The sequence below is a fragment of the Populus trichocarpa genome, chromosome 15, assembly GCF_000002775.5.
Source record: "Populus trichocarpa isolate Nisqually-1 chromosome 15, P.trichocarpa_v4.1, whole genome shotgun sequence".
In the NCBI taxonomy this organism is placed as follows: domain Eukaryota; kingdom Viridiplantae; phylum Streptophyta; class Magnoliopsida; order Malpighiales; family Salicaceae; genus Populus; species Populus trichocarpa.
In genome coordinates this window covers 13,572,380-13,596,995 of record NC_037299.2, presented here as the reverse complement: position 1 = coordinate 13,596,995, position 24,616 = coordinate 13,572,380, and the positions used below count along the sequence as shown (strand labels likewise).

At 32.6% G+C, this 24,616-nt stretch overlaps 3 protein-coding genes across 3 annotated transcripts; 1 reads left to right on the top strand and 2 right to left on the bottom strand.

Annotated features, from left to right (window-relative positions):
• The first annotated feature begins 9,524 nt into the window (after positions 1 to 9,524).
• LOC7481802 (patatin-like protein 7) lies at positions 9,525 to 11,553 on the top strand. Its single transcript, XM_002322344.4, has 3 exons — positions 9,525 to 10,580; positions 10,673 to 10,735; positions 10,937 to 11,553. Exons 1-3 carry the CDS (start codon positions 9,633 to 9,635, stop codon positions 11,240 to 11,242), a joined length of 1,317 nt encoding a protein of 438 aa, XP_002322380.4. The 5' UTR covers positions 9,525 to 9,632; the 3' UTR covers positions 11,243 to 11,553.
• Positions 11,554 to 13,353: 1,800 nt separating this feature from the next.
• Positions 13,354 to 16,251, bottom strand: LOC7481801 (glycine cleavage system H protein 2, mitochondrial). The gene is made up of 3 exons (XM_002321783.4): positions 15,994 to 16,251; positions 14,318 to 14,577; positions 13,354 to 13,803 (listed from the first exon to the last, which is right to left on the bottom strand). Exons 1-3 carry the CDS (start codon positions 16,070 to 16,072, stop codon positions 13,675 to 13,677), a joined length of 468 nt encoding a protein of 155 aa, XP_002321819.1. The 5' UTR covers positions 16,073 to 16,251; the 3' UTR covers positions 13,354 to 13,674.
• A 2,736-nt stretch (positions 16,252 to 18,987) lies between these two features.
• On the bottom strand, positions 18,988 to 23,734 carry LOC7476723 (proteasome subunit alpha type-2-A). Its single transcript, XM_002321782.4, has 10 exons — positions 23,494 to 23,734; positions 23,317 to 23,381; positions 22,562 to 22,608; positions 22,042 to 22,117; positions 21,574 to 21,641; positions 21,292 to 21,361; positions 20,715 to 20,800; positions 20,222 to 20,284; positions 19,626 to 19,691; positions 18,988 to 19,293 (listed from the first exon to the last, which is right to left on the bottom strand). Exons 1-10 carry the CDS (start codon positions 23,609 to 23,611, stop codon positions 19,245 to 19,247), a joined length of 708 nt encoding a protein of 235 aa, XP_002321818.1. The 5' UTR covers positions 23,612 to 23,734; the 3' UTR covers positions 18,988 to 19,244.
• Positions 23,735 to 24,616: the final 882 nt, after the last annotated feature.

Sequence of the window (24,616 nt, the reverse complement as noted above, 5' to 3'; positions counted from 1 at the left end):
GCTTAGCCATTTTCAAAACTAGGCCTCCAAAACGGAACCCTTTGCTTCTCTCAGACTTTGCAATAGCATGTTCTTCGGCCCAAAACCTAGCAAGTCTAGATTTTATATATATATATATATATATATATATATATATATATATATATATATATATATATATATAAATTTAACATAAACCGTCAAAATCCTGTTAACTTTTTTTTAAAAAGTAAAAACTTTAAAATAATATTATTTTGATTTTTTTTTTAAAAAGTAATTTTTGAAGCCAAATCAAGTTAATATACTAACTCGCTCTCGATTGATTTTTGAATTTAATAAATATGTGTTTATTTGGAATTAGTTTATCGATTAATAATATATTAAGAAATTAGGTTCATTCTATTAATAATTAAATCTAAAAACGGATGGATAATTTATATATATAAAAAATAGCATTATTAACTATGTATATTTGGTACTCAAACGTTAGTGGCTCATGTGTTCCTGTTCACCAGCATGTACAGAATGTGTCCAAATCCAGCAAATATAATTACATAAGCTATAGATTAATGCAAGAATGTACAAATTCCATGCACCAAACGGAAGAATCAGACGGCAAATTAATACAATCATCACAGATCATCTTGTAGCCCTGCCGGCTAGAAGCTTCAAACCATACATGCTAGTATATTACACTGTTTCCGGGTGTTGGTCCTCCATGGTTGGCCTCTCAGCTCCATGTTGACCTTGTCTAAAGCACCATTCTTGTCTTTGTAGTTTCGTTCTGATTTCCTGTCCATTTCCCACACGTGTTGCTCTCTTCTTTATACATTAACAAAATAATTTATATGTGTTAGCCCTAAACCACCATACATACAATGTGGACATGCTCCAATTGTTTTTCTTAAAAGAATTATAGTGGTTGTAGAAAGGGCATATAGTGTAGATCAACACAAATAAATACTGATTCAGATGAGATTATCTTGTTTAATTACTTGTTGAGTTTTATTAATTAATTTGGATTCAAACTTAAGAAAATATCGTATGAAAACATTTCAATCAATCAAGCAAGCATGATTGAAAACCCAATCGAATTTGGACAGTTTAGAATTTAGATGTAAGCAAGTTTAGTTTTGTGTCGTAATTATCTTGAATTAAAATTCTTTATATATAAAAAAAAAGATGAAGTGAGTGTTAGAGAATATAATAACTTTTGTTTTTTTTAGTGTATTTTAAAAATATATATGTTTCATTTGAAAAAATATTAAATTTATTTTTTTAGTATATTTTGATAATGTGCTGGTGCATATATAAAATAAAAAAAATAAAAAAACATTATTGTAATGTATTTTAAAATGAAATATTTTTTAAAAAAACACATCATACACCACAATATCAAATACAAATAATATGTAGATGGTTTGTCTTAAACTTGGTTATCTAATATAAATCCTATAAAAAAAAGAAATTTCTCTTAAATGCATTAAATTAGATATAATTAATTCAATTAAAACCTGATTAGAAATAAATTTAATTCTAAAGAACAAGAATTTTTACCCAATATCTTATTTGAGACATCAGTCTTGCGATTACGTGTTCTAAAAGAGAGGGAAGAAATTGTAGTAATTATGTTGGTGGGACACACTCCAAATTAACAAATAGAAACTTAGCTTTGAGATTATTCTCCTTTATCCGAAAGTGACACATCTACCAAACCAATTAATTTAATTTCAACTATTAAAATCATACCATGCTCCGTTTAAAAACACAACACACAAAACATATTTAACTAACTTAATGATTAAAGCCCTAAACACATAATTATAAAACCATTCTGTTGTCGGATGGTGAAAAAACACCAAGAGAATGTCAAACCGTAAATCACGATTAATAAATAATCAAACACGTCATTAACATTAATCATCATAAACTATGAGCTTGTTGTTTTATTGATCCCCACAGCACTATCAATGTCTCTCTAATTCCAAGTTTCTTTGTACTTTTTTTAATAATAACCATTGAACATGGTCCGAAAATAACAAGATATTAACCTAGCTAGTATAAGGCCCAAGTCCCAGGCTAGTGCGTTAATCCTACTTAATTTTATTGTTAAGAAAATAAAAAAATATATTGTTTTTTTAAAAAATAATTTTTTTTTTTTTTTATGAATCTTAAGTTGATGTTGATTGATGTGCATTTAAGACCATAAAAATAAAAGTTACACCGGATTCTTCGAAGTCGACCTGCTGAGCAAGAGGAGTTTAATAACAATGATTCTAATATATATGTTCCTGTTAATCTTCCTTTCTTCACCTGCCACTTACTTTTGGCGGTGTCCCTACTTGGCCCAACACTCTCTGGCGACAAATATCAGCTGATGATTCGTCTGAGCAATATTTTTTTGGGGGCTGTTAAATCTTGGAACATGAACATTGGCGTCGGTGATCTACGAGGAAATGGCAAGGAAAGTGAGAGTTTTGTTTTGCTCCTTAAATCGGCGACTTGCTATAATCTTGTTGACAAGAGAATATATAATTTTGGGACCCAAAAGGAGAGAAGCTCGTGCGGGAGGAGATATAATTGAAAATGTAAATAGCTAGCTAGCTAGAATATGTAATAAACAAGGGATGATTTGATCGCCATGGGAGGACCAGCTAGCTAGCCATGAATTGTGGGCTTCAATTATAAAGTAAGGATTTGACACTATTTCACATCACTGGAGAATGAGAGTGCAACCACTGCATCATTTTAGATTACAGGAGGTTGAGAGGGTTGATTGTTTATTTTAAGTTTGACTTGCTTCCATTAATTATCTCTTAGCTTATGATCAATAATAATGTTTTTGTAGTGTTTGTTAGCATGAGGGCTTTAGTGATTTCTAACATCATCGTATGACAAAGCAGTGATACAAAGAAACAAATTTTGTTGCAATCACTCAGTATGTTCCTTCGGGCTTTCAGCAGGTTTTTTTCCTCATTAATTTTTATGCGGAAAAATATAATAAATTGAAAAAGCTGGTTATCCGGTTATGATTTCTTTCAATGGAGTGATATTGATACAATAGAATTTTGAGATAAAATACATCATATTTATCAAGCTCGGTCTAATTCGAAAACCTGATCATGACTTTAAATCTAACTCAATTCTAAATTGTTTTTGAACTACACTGAAAATCATATTAATTAAATTTAAATAATTTGATAAGTCACCGACTCTAATTTGGTTGACTTGATTAAACTTAGATACATAAAAATTATTTTATAGTATATACCATATTTTTCACATATCAAAACTTATTTTATATTAAATCATGCAATAAACTTACATTTAATCTAACATATCTTAAAATCATGAAAAATCAGTCTCAAATCTTGTAAGCACATTAAATATATATTTTTTCAGAGCTCCTCCATCCCATGAAATTTAGTAGTACCTAGAACTTCTATAGCAAGAGGACATTTGAAAACAAGAAAACATCTTTATCCTTGATGTTGAATACCAATAAAGACGATAAAATCTCCACATGAATAATTAGTGAACAGTCAGTCTCGCATTTTGTTATCGAGCTAATTTTTTTCCCACAGCTCCTCAATCTCATCATCAAGACAGAACCCTATAAAACATCTATACTCAAAAGGAAATCAACAACATTTTCTATAAAGATACATAATTAATCTCTTTAACTTCTTGTTCAATCCCAACAAAGATGATAGGATCATCTCCTCATGGTCAACTAATCTACACTTAAATAGAACCTCTTCTATCTAAAATGATTAGTGATTTCTAATCATGCACGAGAGTGGTGGAAGTTTGAGTGAAGGTAAAAGTATTCCCTCAATCATGTTAAGTGAAGAAAAAAACAGCCAATTTGCTTTAGGAAAACAGCTAGAAAATTTCAAGAAAAAGGCATTCAACATTCTAAGTTAGTTGATAGCTACATTCACATTTCAACAAGTAACTTTACGTCTTCTCTACTCGATTACTACTGGATTATACAAAAGTGACCTGCACTGTTCTAACATAAATTTTGGACGACGACAAAATGTCATGCATGCTTCTCAGGGCCGGCCGGGGACCTCAAAAAACTCATGCTTCTAAAGGGATCTGGAAAAGTTTCAGTCACACTTTCATTCTTTTACTTGCAAAGTTGTTATCAGCTTCTGAACAAATTAAAGAGGAAAACAAAGAATTGAATTCAAATTCAAAAACAAATGGACTCACTGACTGCCTTCTTTAGCTTCATCATCACGTGTGCTTGAACTTTCCTCCGTGAAATATCATCATTTAGGCTATGTCATGTGTAGTGTCTGAAGGTGTAGTAGTTTTTGTATTTTGATGCATTTTAAAAATATATTTCACTTAAAAAAATATTAAATTAATTTAGTCCTTGTTAATGCTTTTGATGTGTTAATGTCAAGAAATAAAAAATTATTTTGAAATATTAAGTTTATAATTTTTTTCAAGTTCGAATAGTAAAAGCTAATTTGCAATTCATCAATGTCAAAAATATTTAGAAATGTGATAACCGTTTCTTTTCAAAATATTTTTTTTAAAAATATATATTAAAATAATATTTTTTATTACAATTATTTTTGATATAAGCACATCAAAACTATAAACAAAAATAAAAAAATCAATTTTTTAATAAAAAAAACAGGTTAAAAAAAGTTGTACAATGAGATTGATATATCCAAAGTCTGCTTCTGTCACACGAGAACAAGTTGGCACATGTGTCTATTTGGTACGGAGCAACGGACAACTGTGTTTGATAACATCGAAACTAGGCTACATTAAATATGTGATGTCTATATGTCCAAAAATCTGAAAAAAAGATAGCAACATTTATGGCACTCAGCTGTGACTAATGGCATAATATCTTGTTCTCACTACCGAAGAGGAAAAAAGTACTGTAAGCAGTTGACCTTTTCATGAATCACATCTGTGATTAATCTACAGAAGAGGAAATAAAATCTTTTTTCCTCAATGGATCAGTAAGTTAAAACCAAATGGAATTGTTTTCATATTCAAATTAGGTTAGAAAGTTCTTCTTTTGAGCTTTTCTTTATTTTCATTGTTATTTTAAATCTCTTTTTTAATTATGATTTAGAATCTTATTTAATTTAGAATTCAATAATTAAACGAGGTCAGTTCTAAAGGTAATTTTAGGTGTAATAAAAAAATTTAGGTAGTTTTTTTGTTTTATGTTGTAATAGATCAATTTTTTTTTTCTTGTCCATGTATGTTATTTTGACTATTAGTTTAATAGCTTTTTCAATATATTCTCAATGATCATAAAAAAAAAACGAGGTCAGTTCTTTTATTTTTTAACGATATTGTATGTTATTTTTTAGAATAATTAAAACGTTTAGAATTTATCAAATCTAAAGTTTTTTTCACCATTTAATTATAATTTTAGAGTTTATAAAACTTTCATTTGTAATTTAGCTCCATTTCTAACCAAACTTTTATATGAAAGAAAATTTTGATGTTTAAAAAAGATTGCACAATCAACTTTGATTACACGATTAACTTGTGATTTTCAAAACAAGAAATTAAAAAACAAACTTACAAAATCATAGAAGTACAAGAATAATTAAAATATCATTTACTCAAACATAAATAGATTAATTATAACTTATGAATGAGTTTACTCTTCTCTCGTTACTACTTTAAATTTGTTTTCTAAAAGAGATTACAAGCATTAATTTTCGCTGACATAAAATCCGAGCATGTATATAACTTTATTTAAGACTGGATTAAGAAAGAATTAAGCTCGAATTACCAAAACCATTAATTTTGAAAATTCCTTTAACAATCAAAATGAAGTACTAATAGAAGTAGTAGTAAAAAAGAGAGTCATAAATAAGAAGATATTTGGCAACAATTGTCGGTTGTAATGGTGTCCCTCTCAAGAAATATTTTTTGAGAATTGAAGAAAGGGTTTCGAGTCCTTGGTACAAACAACCACCACATCTTCTGAGGCCCTACTCGGATTTTCTCGCTTACTATCACAGGTACACAACTTTTATGTTGGTATCAAGTCAATCAAGAGAAAGATTTTTTTATTTTTTATAGTTTAATATGGATGTTCGGATAAGTTTGTATATATCTCGATTAATTTTATGGGTTCTGAAGTTTCTTCAGTAGCTCTAAGATTTGTGAGACTCGAACTAGTAACCTCTTAAAACAAACTCAAGAACTGACTAGTTGAGCTACAACTCTCAAGATTAGAAAGATCTCTTTATTGTTTGTTTGGTATGTTGAATTTGATTTAATTAATTTTGTTTTTATTTTTGGGGGAGGATCGAAATTATTAAGTTATACCAATCTTTCATAATAGTTTTATAGAACTTTGTTTTATTAATAATTTGATAAATTTTAGTGAATTTTTATAAATATAATTATTGATGTTTTTTGTTCTGGATAAGGATACTGCTATTTCCACACTCATTTTTGTTAAATGCACTCTCACTTTTTTTTTTAAGTTTCAAGCTTACAATGTTGCCGGCCCCCTTTATATGAAATTTCAACATTATTCTTTGAAAATAATCCAATATTTGATATCGATTTTGAGACTCTCATCTTAACCTTTAAAAACAATAATATCAAGCATTCCATCACTATAACATAAGCTTTTTGTTGATCTTAATGCCTCATTTATTTATTTAATCCAATATATATCCTTGGAACAATTTACTACGTACAAATTCCTTGGTTTATATTCAACAAAATAAACCCGTTCCTAAAATAAAGTGAATTATATTGATTTCCATAATGGGTTGTATGGGAGCATGATTGCTCATATGCTAATGATTTTCTGTTTTTGCCTTCATTTTTTGGTTTCAGGCTCTGTGAACTGTCATTGCGCATGCCAGGGTCTGTTTCGTTTCTGCGATAGCCCTATTTGTGTGGGGCCTTCCATTCGTGAATGATTTTCTCATTAGCTACATGCAAATATCAAATTATACTGATTTATACAAAACAATTTCCATTGTTCTTCTCCTTTGCTTTCAGCATGCAGCAATCCACCACATTGCTCACTCGTCCCATCTATGCATTTGTTTTCTGTCATTTGCGCTATTTGTTGCTTCACTTTTGCTTCAAGATAGAATCAGCGTTGCCTTCTCGGCTGCCTGCGCTTTTGCCCTTCATGTTTATCTTTGCTCCTATTGTTCTTTATTCATGTCATCTTTATCCTCCATAGTTCACTGCTCGCAAGTGTTTCTTTCTTTTTTTATTTTCTGGCCACTGCATATTCTATTCTTTGTGGTTGGATTTGTTGTTCCAAGGTGGCCATGCATGACGTTCCTTGCTTTTTCTTCCTTCAATATCACTCTCTTTCAATTATCATCAGAGCTCAGTTTTGCACTTGGATGCAGGAACAATGAGCGTTAGGCAAAGTCTCTACAGTCAAGGCGGAGACAGGAATTTTTCCTACCTTGACTATTAAATAAATATATAAATGTTTTTTAAGATAAATTTATTAATTTATGTACATGAATTTTTAAAGTTGACAGTAAAGTTTTAATTCAAATACACTATCCAAAATATTAAAAAATAAATTTGAAAGTATATAAAATTAAAGTGAAAGTAAAAATAAACTTACTATTAAAGTTATATCCTTCGATGTTTTGTGGAATATAATTCATCTATAATCGAATTCGAATCGATATTGTAACAACCCCTCAACCGGGATAAAATAACAATCTTATATCAACTGAAAAACAAAGTAATTAATTTTTTTCCCTCTCTCAATTCCTCCTTTCTTCACTTGATTCTTCCTTAGGTTAGTGTTTTATAAGTTGGACTTTGTAAGTTTATAAGATTATTCTTTCACTTTTCTTATTTTTTGTCCTTGGATTTTTTTTATGTTTTTTCCTTATTTTTCTCTCTTTCTCTCTCGCCTTTTCTTTTCTTTTCTTTTCTATTATGCTTCTGCCCAGTCAGGCAACATATAAAAGGAAGGAAGAATTAATTTGTTTTATTTTTTAATAGCAAATAACCATTTTACACTTAATAAGTCGTTTTGTTTTTATTTGATGGTCTTTTTTTTTTTGCTAGCACTACCAAACTCTGTTCATCCTAAAATTTTAACCAGATTTTATTCAATAAATTTTAAGATCCCTCGTAAAATTTCAGCTCAATCTGATGGTCGGATTGAAAATTACTCTCAATAACGTAAAACTGGCCAAATTGTGATTTTTTTATCAAATTTCTGAATTTCTTCAAAAATTATAAAATTTTAAACCAAGCTAAAACATCATATTAGAAGGCTCTACGTAAATGTTTAGAATTTTTTGATAACTCAATCGAGAATTATAAATTTTTTTACATAAAATTAGTCAAATATTAATAAAATCTTAGCCTGAACTAGAGCCCACAGCCTCCGCCCTTGTCTACAGTCTCAAATACCTTCACAAACGGCTATGGATGCTTTTTTTGCAGTCCTTTGAGATGTTGAAACTTAAAAATAGCAAATTGATCATAAGGGTAACAACAAATATATTTTGAGTTATTCTAATATCTAGGGATTGGAGGAGTTCCGCTTTGTTAATTGTTAGTTGTTAATGGCTTAAATAGCTTTGATCTATTAAGGGTATTTTTTAAGATGGTCAAGATAACAATATTATCTTTAATATAAATATTAAACTCATGAATATTTTAAACTTTTCATAGGTATGTTGAGCAAATAAATCAAGAAAATATATTTTGGATTGATGCAAGTACTAAACAATATCACAATTATGGAGAAAATAAAATCAAATATCATATCAAAAATAAAATATTTTTTTAAATAATTAAACATTACATTACAATTTGTAACTATAATTGCTTGATTTTACTTCAAATAGGCATCTTTTAGCCAATAAATCTTTTTAGCCATCGAATTCTCATACCATACTGAATTTAATTTCAATATGTAGAATTAATCCAAAAATTAATACTTTTAATAAAAAAAATCTAGAATTTAAGAGTTAAAGTATCCAATTTTTAATAATACAAATTGCTTTTATCTTCATAATATGTCACATATAGGATAATAAAAATTAAGTTTCACATCCTTAAAGAATTAGGAGAAATATTTTATTAAATTGTTCATTGAGAAAATTCAACCATCACTATCAAGTGATAAAATTGACCATCTCCTAAGTTCTAACAAAATTTTATTAAATTAATTAGCATCCTCCTTTAGTCTTACTATTATTTATGCACACAAAAAGAATGCACAATACCTTTTCTTCTACCTTAAATGATGAAAAGGAATCTACATTCACTACTCCAATTTAAAATAAATTAATACAACTTTTTCTCTCTTTTTTATTAATCACTCCACTCCAAAAACCATCTACCCCATTCAAAATCAAAATAAATAAACAAAAGTAAAGGACAAAATTAAGATCAAGAATCTAAAAAAAATACAAATAAATAAATAAATCTACAAAACTCAAGGTACTCGACGTGCCGATTAATCGCCTAGACAGGATGGTTCCTCGATGGCTACATCAGAAGTTCAGGTCCTCACTATATAAACACTCCTTATGATCCTCTTCACCTCCATCACCACTTTCACTCCTTTTCTCTTTCAAAAAGCTTATCAGTCAAACCTCAACATCACCAAAACCAACAAAAAGACCATCAAGAAGTTCAATCCAATGGCAGAAGTACACACATCTACCATGCTCGATGACTCTTCTTTTGATGTAGACAAACTCACTTATGAAATCTTTTCCATCCTGGAAAACAAGTTTCTTTTTGGTGGATATGATGATCCTAAGCTCTCCAAAGACACTCACCAGGTTTCAATTCAAGAACAACTTAAGCCCACCAAACAGTTTAATGGTGGTAAGGTCAGGATCCTCTCCATTGATGGAGGAGGTGCCACTGATGGCATTCTTGCTGCTAAGTCCTTGACACATCTTGAGTCCTGCCTTCGTCGAAAATCAGGCAATCCTAATGCCTCTATTTCTGATTACTTCGATGTTGTTGCTGGCTCTGGTTCTGGAGGTATTTTAGCTGCCTTGCTTTTTACTCGTGGCAAAAATGGTCGTCCTATGTTTACAGCTGAAGAAGCTCTGAATTTTCTTGTGAGAATCAATAAAAAGATGAACAGAGCACAAGGTTTTTTAGGCAAAATATTGGGTTCTGCAAAAGCCGAGAAAGTTTTCGCAAAAACTTTCGGAGAACTAACTTTGAAAGATACCATCAAATCTGCTCTGATAACTTGTTACGATCTTTCAACACATGCCCCATTCTTATTTTCTCGTGCTGATGCATTGGAAATGGATGGCTATGATTTTAAAATGAGCGATGTCTGCCTCGCAACCTCGGCTGATCCAGCAATGGTTGGGGCCGTGGACATGCGATCGGTCGACAAGAGGACTAAAATTGTGGCTATTGATGGTGGGATCGCAATGAATAATCCCACAGCTGCAGCAATCACTCATGTGCTGAACAATAAGCAAGAGTTTCCACTCTGTAATGGGGTGGAGAATCTTTTGGTGGTGTCACTTGGAAATGGAGAGTCAGATTTCGGTGTTCAGAATCAGAGTTCTACACCGGCAAGATTTGTCAGGATTGCCGGAGAAGGAGCATCTGATACGGTACTAAATTATTTTTTACTTTTTATTTATTTCTTGAGACTTTTTTTTTTGAGGGGGTAGGTAAGCTAATTGATTTTGTCTCTTTTAATTAGGTTGATCAAGCTGTTTCCATGGCGTTTGGTCCCTGTCGGGCCTGCAATTATGTTCGTATTCAGGTATTAGATTCTACCAATTTATTAAAAGTAAAACAACACCAAATCTCTAAAATTAAAAATGAAATTTAATTTTACTAGCACTTTTTATCTAATAAATTTAATTAACTTAGTAAAACTCGGTCAAGATATGAACATCAACGATAAAATAGTTAAACAGAGCATTGTAGTAAAATTATTAAATATTGTTTTTTTTTTCTCCAGGCAAATGGCATTATAGCCAGAAGGCATGGAATTGTGGAAAAATCAAAGAAATCCAACAAGAAGGCAGATTTATTGGCTATGACAGCAGAGATGTTGGCACAGAAAAATGTGGAGTCTGTGTTATTTGAAGGGAAGAAGATAGTCGAGAGCACAAACTACGACAAATTGGAGACATTTTCTGGAGAGTTAATAAAGGAGCAAGAGAGGAGAAAAACAAGCATTTTACCACCTGTGGTGTTGAAGCAAAATTCACCCTCGCCAAGAACATCATCAGCCACATCTCTTTCAACATCATCTTCATATTAATTAGTTGGCCAATTAAATTAGATTTTAGCTTGAGAAAAAAAATTAAATGTTTTCTCTGCTCCTCGTGATGATTGAAGACATCCGAGACTGAGCTTAGCTGAGTTGCTGAGTGCAATTGCAAATTATTTTTTTTAGCAAGTATAGATTTTATACTATAATTTAGAGGGTTTTGTGTATATTATGGAATTGTGAGATTCTTCCTTGCGAAATCACAAGGATGAATGCGATTAGAGTTGTTAGCTTGCCAATTTTATGTACCTTTTGATGGATTTAAATCACTTCTTGGATTTAATTGTTATATGATCTTGTAAGTCCTGGTGTGATTTCATTTTTTAGTATATTGAGATTTTGCTAATTAGCAAATTATGACTGCTTTCTTTGTTGAGGCCCACATTTGTTCTTCTTCTATGGTGATTTTTTCACCTTTCTATCACATTTTCAAAGTAAGAAGAACAACAATAAAAAAAAAGATATGTATGCTAAAAAGAATAGAATTCAATTATTTTGATAAAAATAAATAAATGGTACATATAGATTATAGAGTAAGTTTTATTTTATATGGTAATATTTTTAAATGTCGATAATAAAGAAAGTGAATATTGATTTAAATCATTTACAGCATGTTTGAAATCCTTTGAATTTAATTCAATCAAGAGATTTTAATAAAATTTTAGGTTTGAAAACATTTTGAGTGTCAATAATGGAATTTTAAATAGAGTTCAATCTCTAAAAATTATACAAAAATAAATCAAAGATAAACCTTTATGATTTACTACACTAAAAAAAATAAATTAATGTTAAAACTAATTTCCTCAAAATAGTTATTTATTATTTTTTTTTAGAGATCTTTGAAAGAATGAAATGAAAGTGACAGGTAATATAAAAAAAAATTGAATTATATAATTTTTAAATAAGTGAATTCAACTTATTTATTAATTGAATTTAATTACAGTATTGATTCCAAATGCTTTTTGAATGATTCTTAACAAGTGTTCTACACATTCTTAAGATAATGGAATATGAGGAGCTTTATGGTTAAATAAAAAAACTGGTTGTGCTTTGAGAGACTGAAAAGCAAAAATAGCTCAAATTAAAGTGTGAAATGGCTTTGTTTGATTTACCTGCCTCCAGCAAGCTTTCCGGTGTGGTCCATAAGATCGGTAGCTTCTATCAATGAAGGAACCCACCATACCAACCTGATCTGGGACCATAGACAGGATATTTCTATCAGACATCATTTCCTATGCTGTTCTCAGATCCCATGGCCACCCTCAGATCTTCGTAACCATCTATATTTTCTTTCGTTTTCCAGCTGTTTTGATTTGTCCACTTTTTAGTTTAGAAAAATTCTCATGAATTCCTCGTCTTAATGTAGATAGCCCTGTCTACCTTTGATCTTTGATTGGATCATACTGGTCGGACATGAAACAAAAACATAAATCATGGGGGGAAATCCATAATGTTAAATCCAACTTGGAAAAATCCTTTGATCTTTGAGTGGATCATACTACTGGATCATACCACGAATTTTCCAAGAAAAAACAAAACAGTCCTCGTCATGTGGATCAAAGCCTAGCCAGTCTCTCAAATAAAAAATTAATGAAAAATAAGATAAAATAAATTGCAGGATCAAATGCCTAACGTGCAGATAACAAAGTGATCGAGTTCGTGAACTTTAAAGAATAAGAAATGAGCACCCCCATTGTACAGTCCAAAAGCTCAATAAACCTCCAAAGCAAACAGAATATTTTGAACAAGGATTGATAAATGTTCTTAAAACTCTTGGCACAAAGAATCTTGTGAGATAATCCACCACCTCTTGGGAAAACAGGATGTAAAAGGAAACCGCGATTCTGACTGAGACAACCTACCATCTGCTGGTTTCAGCAGTGAGCAGATCCAATTCACTATCCATATCCATCATGCTGCGCCCATATCAACATGATAAACCATTACAGAACATGCAGCAACGTTTATCAACAGCACGAGGGAAATCTTACAGGATACATAAATTTTTCCTTAATGATTCAAAAAACATGCACTTCCTCATTTCCTTTTTCCCTCCATGCAATAATCACTATGGAATACTTAAATTTGATCCACGAAAATAATTGCGAAAATTTTAACTGCGGAACTTTTAAGCAAGCAGGATTTATCAAATAATTCAAAACTTAATCAGAAAAGTTTCCAACTACCTAACAGGCCACGTCATGGACGAAAACCTGGAGTGATTATTTGTGCTATTGAGGAGTAGTTTCTACCAATTTTGTCACTCACGAAAAAAGAAAAATCAGAAAACACGTTGGAAAAAGAATATCTCAAGATAGAAATGTGCAACTTTTAGCTCCTTCATGAGGCATCATCCGGTTAAGCAATAAGAGGAAATATCCATTGTAAGAAGTGCCTCCAGTTCTACTTCGGCAACAGTCGACTCAATGCTTTGCATCTTCTTCTTCACAGAACTTAGCATAGTCATCTGAGTTCTTCAAGGTCTCTAGTTCACTGGCATCTTTAATTTCAACCTTCATAATCCATCCCTTTTCGTAGGGGCTTGAATTGACCTGCAAAATGGTAGAAGAAAATGCAGAAAGAGAAAATCAAAGCACTTCCTTAAGCTTGGTTCCAGCTTTTGAACAGTTCTATTTAATTACACATTGTTCTGAGGTTTTGTATTTAAAGGACATGTTTATCAACGATTATCTGACTAATTCTGGTTACCAATAGATAAATACAGCAGCAATATTGCATCGTGTTTCAGGGAAGAGTAAAGGAATAAAAATGAAATTCACTTGTTAAGGAAGATGTGGTGCTTAACATTCAGTTTTAAGGAGATTTTAGAAAACTAAATAAATGGCTTGAGAGAGCTGTTTTATTTAGCAAGTCCATTTCCATTAATAAATTAAGAAACCTGATCCTATGCAATCCAAGATTTGTAATCGGTTGAAAAGAATTACAAAGATATGAAGTTTCAGTTATCTAGAGGAACAAACTACAAATGAAAAACATCCGACCATAAATTTTGATTCATAAAGAAATCTCAAGAAAAAGACTATGACACCATGTAAGCAGACTAACCAAACCAGGAGAGCTGCTCAGTTCTTCATTAACTTCAACCACATTTCCCGAAACAGGAGAATAAACATCACTGGTAGCCTTGACACTTTCAACTGCACCAAATCCAGAACCCTGATTTACAGCAGCACCCACTTCTGGTAATTCAACATACACTACATCACCTAAATGATCCTGAGCATGATCCGTTATACCAACAGTAGCAGTATTACCATCAACCTTCACCCATTCATGACTTTCAGCATACTTCAAGTCCTTTATAACTGCAGGTGAATTTTGAGAAAACGAATATGTCAGGAAGCTTAAGGTGTAGGAGATCCAACAATGAACCTCGAAAACCCTACAAAGTGAGAAACAGTTCAAAGCAGCACTGTCTCTAGAAAAACAAGTCTAAATGGAAACTGAATGCTAGATCAATTTAGAACATTTTGTGGTGCAGTTATGAAAGTTCTAGGATCATATGATTTTACAATAGACATATGACATGAGAGAAACCAATTATAGTCAGCAGAAAATCACAGGTCCTATGAGTTCCGACACAAATCTTGAAATGAATGGTTCCAGAGTAGAGGCATCGCCTAATTCAGGGAATCTCGGTAAACAATTTGGATAATAATTTCCAAAAATCCCTGTCTTCCCTTATCCATGTCGTAAATGATGTCAATTATTGATGTCCATGTATAATCAGGAAGCTCTAACTCAAGGAGATGGATCATATAAGATCAACTGGATGGAATTGCCGTTCCAGTTATTTTGGATTTTATTGTAACAAAATTTAAAATTGGTAGAATTACTAAATCCTATTTCCTCAATATTTGATCTTGATTGTGTGCAAGAGATCCTAAGCTAAGTTTGCAAAACACTGCCTCTTCAGCATCCATAAATCCCAATCAAAATAAAAAAGAAATATTTGTCTCAGAAATAGAATGAAAGTAAAGAGTGCTGCCACTAACGAAGAGTCAAAGACAAGAATTGCCATCACAGCTGCATTAGAATACCACAACCAAACTGTGTAACAATTTTACTTCACAAACCTCCATGTCATTTTCCATCCTCACCGTCACCATCATACTTACAAGCTTTAAAAAGAAAACAGATTTTCAGTTTTCAAAATTCCGAAAACAGAAAAACAAAAAAGCCCCGTTTTTTCCATTTTTTACTATATAGATAACTGTCATTATTATCAGACAACAGCTTTGATTTCATGTCTCTTTAACACAAGAAACTAAATCAATGAACAAAAATAGTATCCATGCTTTGCAGCACGGTCATCAATCTAACTCAATGGTAAGCATAATACAAACAGAAAGATCAGAATCAATGTCTCAATCCCTTCCTTGACTAGTCCATCTAATCTCTTCACTCAAGAAAAAATCAGAAAGATCAGAATCAATGTCTCAATCCCTTCCTTGACTAGTCCATCTAATCTCTTCACTCAAGAAAAAATCCAACCTTTAATAATATATTCAGACCAACACCAAATCCAAGCACACCCCAGATGCCAAAATCAATTCTTTAGCCAAAAAACAATCGAAGATCAAGCATTCCAGCAAAGCGCATACATAAGATCCATATCTACATCAGCAATCATTACTCTCTCATGATCAAATACATCATCAAAAAAAATTAAAGAACAGATCAAGAAATCATGAAACCAATATGGTAGTAGTATCATTTACCAGAAGCAAACCCTCTATGAGAAACAGAGATCCTGAGGTAAGAAGCAGCCCTTGAAGCCCATAACAATCTTGAAGCCATAATAATAATAGAAAAGGTGATGAATCTAAGACAAACTCTGCTTCTCTTTCAAAACACACCACTCTCTCTAGTTTCCCTTTTCTCGTACTAAAGCCATGTGAGTTTTTATGTACTGGGGGCTGGTGAGGGTTTTTTATTTTTATATTAATTGTTGGTAAAAAAACAGTGGGACAAAATAGCAACGATCCAAAAATGTTTCACCCAAGAAAGAAAGAGGGAATACATAAAAGTGCAAAGAACATGTCTATCCTCAAACTCTGACCCAGTTTTCAATTAGGTACCCGTCAATAAGAAATTTAGTTAGATATCCCATCTATTAGATATTACCCAATTAATCCTCTAGTTAAGATCTTGCTTTTAGATCGTGAAAAAAAGGGTCTATTTTTATTTGAAAATTCCATTTTAAAAAAAAAAACAATTAAGGTAAATTGGGTAATGTTTGATAGAATATGGATCTGACTGGAAATATATCTTTGTTTGTGACCGAGTTAGGGATTTTATAATGGTTGGAGGACCAATATGCTATTTGGCCTACTTAAAAATAAAAGAGAGGATATGGTGGTGGGTCACTGTGTCACCAACCCGTTTCAGAAAGTTGGTGAGTGCCGACTATCCTTGTTGTTGCCACTTGCGAGTTGCGAGTGACTGGCAGCCCTCACATGAGGGCAGTTTATTATAAATTAGAATCTTTAAAGATTAGAAATACTATGAAAGAAATATTTAAAAATATTTCATTTTTATTCATTTAAAAAACACTACTAAATAAAAAAAATAAACTAGGAAAATTTTTCTTTTCGAACAAAAAAAACTAAAAACACATAATAATACATAATAAAATAATAAAATTAATTAAAAATAACTATTTTTCAAAAAACAAAATTACTAAATAATTTTAAAGTGTAAACTTCTTCATTTTCATTTAACTTTACTATGGTTTATGGTTATGAGTATTATAGAGCTATTTCATGTATAAATTAAGATTTATTTAAAAAAATAAACACACTTAGTAATTAATATAGAAAATATTATTAGATGAAGCATGATTTATATCATGTTTTAATATATTTTTTAAGTAAAAACTTTTTAAATTTGGAAATTATACAAATTTATATTAATTTATGTTTAATTTTTTAAATTTATAAATGTTTAGTTAGTAAGGTTTTAATATCATATTAAAAAAACCTAATTTAATTTAATAATTTAACCTATTAAATAAATTTTAAAATATAATTTATATTATTTTTCTTTTTAAATGAGACCATATCTTCTTTTTGCAAATTCTACCCGGTCGATCGAGCAAGTCCTGACTTAAAGGCAAATGCGAAATTGGTCATCACTGTCCTTGTCAATCATGTCTCCATTCCGGCCATCGTCGAGTGATATCGAAGATCTATTGGACACGCATCCAACCTTGAGCTGTGCAAGTCAGAACAGTTTTAGGAAAACTGGCAGAGCAATCCTCAAACTCCATCCAGTTTCCAGCGAGATATTATTTTGTTGCCAACAACGACGGTTAAAAATCGAGCTTGGACAAGATAGCTTTGTCGGCATTTGTAGAGCCTTTCCGAACTGCCATGCCTGAGATTCTTGTTATGCAAGAGATTTTCAATGCACCTCTAAAATTGCAAGAACGGAGTTGTTGCTTTTTCCGCACCTCCGATTCGACCTTTTGTTGTGTTGGTCGTAACAGGTAAATTGCGAGCTGTAGCTTATCAATCGAGCCCTCAGTCAAGGGCGCTTGAAAAATCGTCTCCCATTGTGTTGGAGATCCTTGCGAATCATGTCTCTGTTTTTTAGCATTCGTTGTTCCATTGAGTTTTGTTGAGGTTATGGTGAATGTGGCTCTGATCTTGGGCAGTCTTGAAAAGGTTGACAAAGCAAATCCACTTCAAACTCTATCAAGCTTCCGGCAGACAGATTTTATTTCGCTGCCAACAACGTCGATTAAAAATCCAGCTTGGGCAGGATTGCTTTGTCGGCATTAGTAGAATCGTTCTGGAGTAGTGTTGAACACAACTTCAAAGCAAAAATTGCTTCGAGTAGTGTTGAACACAGCTTACAAGCAGATTTAGACCGAACAGAGAATGGTTTTGGAATCGTTTTCTTATATACTAGCAAATGAGTCCAAATCGAACTGCAGTCTTGGAATGCTATCAAGTGGCAAGTTGCGGCCGGGAAAAGAAAAGAAAGAACAACCACAACTGAAGTTAATATATACAGAAATTAGCAAGGCAACATGAGCAGTATGAGCAATGGCATTGCATAAGAATTAAGAGAGGAAGGATTAGACTTCCATGAACGCATAAAAGGAGTATCTACAGTTGAGTATCCTTGAGCATCCAGCATGCAAAGGAAAGCAAGAGGACATGGAAGATTGTTTTCTGGGATAATGTACTACATGAGTGAAGAATAGCTTCTGTTCCTTTTCTGTTTACTGAAGGGACAAGTGAACCTCAAAATATCTCAGCTACTAAAAAATTAGGTTTCCGTCACCTCGTGGTGCCCCCTGACTGTGGGTAGAGAAGGATACTCAAGTTTAAATAACACTGAGATTATTTTGTCTAAACACAATATGCTAATTATTAGTGTTAATATTAATATAATTTACCGAAAATTCCAGTACAAATTTTGTTTGAAAGCTGGCTGGTGTTAAAAATTATATAAAAAAATGTATTTTAATATATTTTTAATTAAAAACATCTTGCATCACATCAAATGAAAGATATATTAAAGATATAGGTGTGATGTAAACTGAAAAACTGTTGCAAGCGGAACAAGGACCACCGAATTATTATTTTTTTTAAGTAGCTCTTTGCATTTTCATGGATTGATCCATGGCTGCCACCGCTCTTTCCCTCCACAGAGTTCTCAGTTGGAATTAAATAATCAGCTCAAGCATTGGAGTGAGATGAGTATCATTGAAAAGACCAATTTCCAGCCTTTCTGTCAAACGTATCATAAAGGAAATCACATCGTTGCGCGACTTTGGAAGCATCTAAGATTGGAGAGAAGTCTTATAACATTTCCAAATCACAGTTCTACAAATTTGGAATTAATAGAAACTTAAGCTAAAAGCAACTGAGTCAAGCAGATTCCAAAAGAAAGTGACATGAGTATCTCGATTGGTGTCATACAGGAAAGCACTCCACTTCAGCCAAATAATACGATGTCTCTATTCCACTTCAGCCAGATAATCATCAATTTCAGCTGGAGTTAGTACCCTGCAGTAAAGAAAGCACAAGAGGTAAGAACGCCATGGTTCTATCACATATAACTTTTTTCTACAAGGAAGACAGAAACTAGAGAATGCGTGAGTGAAAATCAAAACTAAACTTCAAAACTGAAACGAGAAGTGGAAGGCCATATATGACTTATTGGTGTAGATCCAAAAAGTTATAGATATCAGTTTTTAACTAGTACTTAACAGTGTTAAACTGCAATTTACTTATGGAAATCATCTTTGAGCAATTTACTTAGGGAACTCATCCTAAAGTCAAAATTACATGACACCATCACAAAGCTTAAAAAGGAAATGGGTTACGAAAGAGCATGCCTGAATTGCTTGTCAGCACCAATTATCCCAATTTCAATATTTTTCCCAGAGATCTGTCCTTCAAATCTGCAAACACAAAAATAAACTTGTTATGCTGACTAATCCACCATCACTCTGATTATAGAAGCAAGACTCAACAAATTAACAACTTGTTAAAATCAACCTAGAAGAAAGAAAAGAACCTGTAAGCACCTGTAAATACACTTATAATTGACACTGGGTCAAGCGGCTTCATTTCATTTTCACTTAAACAGCATTTCACGTCATTAGATCTCTTGAACTACTAACTAAAGTGTTGAGAGCCAATTTAAGTTGGCTGAAGGCCCCAGCTAGAATGGTGTTACCCAGAATTCATTTTACCTACAACACTTTAAGCATGCGTGGCAGAAAATAGCAATACCTCAATGGCTAAATTTATATGTATATCACTCAATTATGTAATCAACTAGGTGAAAATGATGACATGCATGTCGCAGGTATGTTAAACCCACTGAAAAATCTTCTTCTCCTTTCTATATATCAAACTTCGTACATCCCTCAACACCACCACATAAATTCAAAAATAAAAAAGGTGGAGGAAATTTAAAGTAGTATACCCCTCTTTCAGTGTCAAGATAGCAGTGTGTACAGCATCATCAAGCTCCATATCATCAGTGTATCTACAAAGCACATTTTAAGTTAGGGCGAATGAAATTGTTCAAATCAAATGAAGATGTGCAGACGTAAAACCACAATATTACCAAGCACATGTCCAATGAAACAAAAGCAAGAAGACAGATGTATTGGCAAAATTGTCATTTCAATCTTCTTCATCTATTTTTCTGTTTTTTTTTGTTTCCGAAATAAAATCCAATTCTTCTTGGATGAGAAAGATGAAGCACAATAAATAAGATGAAAGAAACAGGGAAGTAGGACAAAGTAAACTGGCAGTTGAAAATTGAAATAGCTAAAACTTTGAATGAAGCATATGCTTGGCAGTTGTTAGGGGTGGAGATGGAAATGCATTGTTGTAGCTAGGAAAACCCGTAAAGATGCTTGGAAGTATTTGCAGAATTGAAGCATTTTGTGCTACCAAAAACAAATAAATACCTCTTCTCAAGAAATGTTTTTGCATTTGAAACATTTTTTCCCATTGCTGAGGCTTTCCATGAGAAGTAGGAACCTGAGGGATCAACCTAGCCAAACAAATACAAAATATCACATCTTCACAATAATTATGATTTGAGTGCTAGAGTAACATAAAATTAACTTGTATATCCTGAGGTGAACATATGTTCAGAAAGGCAACACAAGCGAGTAATAATGCATCCAAATCTCAACCAAGAAAAACAAGGAGTTGAAAAGTTATCAACCACCCTGGCCATAACAATTTTCATATCTGCTAACCAGCCGATGAGAAAAGCATCGAAGTAACTTTTCAAGGAATGCAATATGAAAAATTACTATTTCACAAGCTACAGATTTCCTCATAAACATGGCTATTTGCCTGGAGCAAGTGGTTTTACAACCAAATCAAAAGAACTATGCAATGCAGAAGGGTGTATAATAGTTGCAGAGGCATACAACTTCTAGAATACTGGGCTACCATGTACTCTGCAGCAGATAATCCAGTATAAACAAAAAATAGTTAATGACTTCCAACATTATTACGAGGAAACACAGATACCTGGTACAGCTGTGGACCTTTGTCATCAAAACCAGCAACTAGCAAAGATACTCCAAAAGGCCTTACACCTCTGCGAGGAAAAACAAAGGAATAGTAGTTTCAAACTTCAAGAAACAGGGTGAAGAGTTGATATGCTGATGCAGGAACATAGGATGAGAATTGTTGGGTTATTAAAATAAGGGCTAAGGTTTTGAAATTTGGAAATTGAAATTCAGATCTAAATTACATAAGAAATCAACTAAAACCACTGAAACATTTCAACTGTATAAAAGATGCCAGTACCCAGATTGAGTAAACTCTTGCATGACAGCGGCAGTTTCCCTCACAAGTTGTGTGACAGGAATTGGTTCCTACAATCAGAACAATTCACAAGTTACAAACATCATGATTAACAAGAACAGATGACAAAAAAATAGATATAAAATAGTAATCTGATACTTAACCCCTGGATTTGATAAATTAATTCAGCTGGGCTTGGGGTTAAAATTGCATTACAGGGAAATAAGACAACTAATTAAGTCCTCTGATTTAGACAACCCCAATAACTTCTTTCTAGATAAATTCTCTAGACCTTATTGTCAAGCATTTGACGAATTATTTATGTATGTTTAAAGGCAACAAAAGGATGCAGATATACCATTCATAATAAGATAAGCCATGGAAATTTAGCCACGCTATCGGTAACATTAAAACAAAATTGAAGAAAAAAACATTAAGTAAAACAATGAAGAAAATATTGAAGAACAGTACCTTGTACAATCTATGATATTGTTCTGCCTGCTTCCTACTTTTCCGAACTAAAACTCGAAAGTCAGGACCCATTCCACTACAACAAAATACAGGTGATTCAGAGACAGTAAAGACAAAAATACAACAAAGCAACCCCCTTTGACATAGGCTTATAAGTTGCATGAGCTAGTAAGAAGTGACTCATTGAGCAACCAAATAGCCAAGATGTCTAATCTACAGATCCAAGGGCAAAGGCATGCTATATTTTTCTTTTCCTAAAGAGCTACAATATGCCCAGCTATTTTTTCCCGTTGAAACAGCTATTGGTGGGTACGTGAGCTACATGCCAAAGCCAAGTCCATAACCATACCAATAAAGAACATTGAACTACAAGGAGTTCTACTGAAGTTCAGGTAATGAGTAGGCATGCTTCTATCTCAATCTATCTCTCTGGGTCAAATTTCATACTGATCACAGCGCTAAAACAACTGCAGAAAAAACATGAACCTTCCTAGTTACCAACAAGCAGGCAGAAACAAACCTGTAGACAACTCCAATATTAGGTGTCAGATTCTGTATTTTCTGAACCTGAAATAACAAACAATTGAATACCATCAATAACCAACTCAAGTTATGAACCATCTTAACGATTAGCATAATAGACCAATCAGGTGGCTCCAAAATCAAACCATCTACACCACAATCAATTAATTGCAAAACAGCATGATTTAAAACAGCCAAGGTCACCTTTCCATATGATGAGGGATTAAAGAGGATTCAAATCTACACACTCCAGAATCCAAAGTCTCAATCTTTAACTAGTAGACCAAGGGATTACAGAGGATTCAAATCTACACACTCCAGCATCCAAAGTCTCAATCTTTGAGTCGTTAACCAGTAGACCAAGACCACATTGTCAAGAACCCATGTTTCTTTTGACCAAAAAATCATCAAAATTTTTCAAATTTACACCGAATTTTAACAAATTGCAACCAACCCATGTCAATAAACTTATATTACTACTAAAAGTCAAAATATATACCCATTTACTGCCACATCAACGCCTTATTGGCAAGAACTAAACTTATGTTACTACTTGTTACTCTTCCTAAACCATCATCAGCCACTTCAAATAAAATGCCACATACCCAAGTCTCTAAATTTATGTTACAGCTAAAAGATCAAACTGCAAACCCGGAAATTTCATATAGAAAACACAATTAAAAAGGGAAAAAAATTAAAGGGTTTAACTAAAGAATATAATAGAGATTAAAAAATCATATTTAATTTACTTACAGATGATTCATCGACTAAAATAGAAGGCAATTTCTTCTCAGTTGCAATAACAACACCGTTTGCAGCTACAACACAAAAAAAAAAAAAACCGATCAACAACATCGTATCTAAGAACCCAATAACAACATAGTATCTTCGAAACCAACAAGAAAAGGAAAAAAAATGAATTGCAACAACCTTTGATTCCGAGAGAAGTTTGGCCTGATCCAACGGCAGTCAATGCGTGCTCGATCTGTACTAGCTTTCCTGTAGGACTGAAAGTAGTGAGAGAAAAGGAGTACTGGCTATCACCCATGGTTGATTGATTGAATAAATATACTAAAACGCAGAGAGGAAAAACTGGGAATGCGAGTGTGCTTGTGCGAGAGAGATTTGCTTGGGGTTTTATTTTGCTTTTCTTGGTGGAGAAGAAGGTTTTTTTTTCTCTACCTGGGCTTTTCTCTGACTTCTTTTATCGGACCAGGGCTTGTGAACTGGTGTGAGCATGGGCCTGTTTATATTGGGCTTCGAATTAATTAGAACTTGTCAGGTGATTAGGTAATTCTAGTGCAAGTTTAACAAAGATTTTGCTCTTAATACCTAGAAATATAAGATTTCATCCATGATGTATTTTTTATATATAAAAAAGTGACATTAATCTATAATTGTAGGAGATTTTGTTGAAGTCGAATTTTTTTGTTATAAAAATCCTAACATTAATCCATAATTATTGAAGAATTAGTCGAAGTTGGAGTTTTTATAAAATCATGATGTTAATCCTTTTTTTTCCTTTTTTGATAATAGTCGAGGAATTTTATTAAAGAAAATGTTAGTTCCATAAAAGAAAAGGCAAACTAGTTCGTCGAAATTGGAGCTAATTGTAGAAGATTTTGTCTAAATTGAATTTGAAAACGATTGTTGGACCCGTATAGATGGCAAAAGGTCAACTTTGGACATTCATTCACGAAATTGGATTTCGGTTCTCGGTTTTTCTTCCCTTTCTCACTCGTTCTTCTCTCTTTTTCCTGGGTTTTTTTACTGGAATGAAGGGGTGGTTGCCATGGATTTTTCTGGTATGGAAAGTGGTTGTTTGGATGGTATTTTAATGGCTGAGATTGGTCTGGTTTGGAGGGTGAAAAATGAAGGAGTGAGGCGCTGCAGTGGATGGCGATTTGGGGCTGTTTCGGGGCAGCTTTGGGGCTGTTTTGTGATGGTTTGTGTGGCTGTTGCAAGGTTTTGTTAGGGAGAGCTGAGCAGTTGGAAAAACAATGAGAGGTATGGAGCTATTTTTGGGTTGAATGAAGGGCTGCTACTGCTAAGT

Coding starts and splice junctions, on each gene's coding strand:
- LOC7481802 (XM_002322344.4), top strand. CDS start 9,633: ATGGCAGAAGTACACACATCTACCATGCTCGATGACTCTTCTTTTGAT. Junction 10,581..10,672: donor GAGAAGGAGCATCTGATACG/GTACTAAATTAT, acceptor TCTTTTAATTAG/GTTGATCAAGCTGTTTCCAT. Junction 10,736..10,936: donor GCAATTATGTTCGTATTCAG/GTATTAGATTCT, acceptor TTTTTTCTCCAG/GCAAATGGCATTATAGCCAG.
- LOC7481801 (XM_002321783.4), bottom strand. CDS start 16,072: ATGGCTTCAAGATTGTTATGGGCTTCAAGGGCTGCTTCTTACCTCAGG. Junction 14,578..15,993: donor TCATAGAGGGTTTGCTTCTG/GTAAATGATACT, acceptor ATTCACCTGCAG/TTATAAAGGACTTGAAGTAT. Junction 13,804..14,317: donor TGAGCAGCTCTCCTGGTTTG/GTTAGTCTGCTT, acceptor ACCATTTTGCAG/GTCAATTCAAGCCCCTACGA.
- LOC7476723 (XM_002321782.4), bottom strand. CDS start 23,611: ATGGGTGATAGCCAGTACTCCTTTTCTCTCACTACTTTCAGTCCTACA. Junction 23,382..23,493: donor AACTTCTCTCGGAATCAAAG/GTTGTTGCAATT, acceptor TTTGTGTTGTAG/CTGCAAACGGTGTTGTTATT. Junction 21,642..22,041: donor AATATCATAGATTGTACAAG/GTACTGTTCTTC, acceptor TTCTGATTGTAG/GAACCAATTCCTGTCACACA.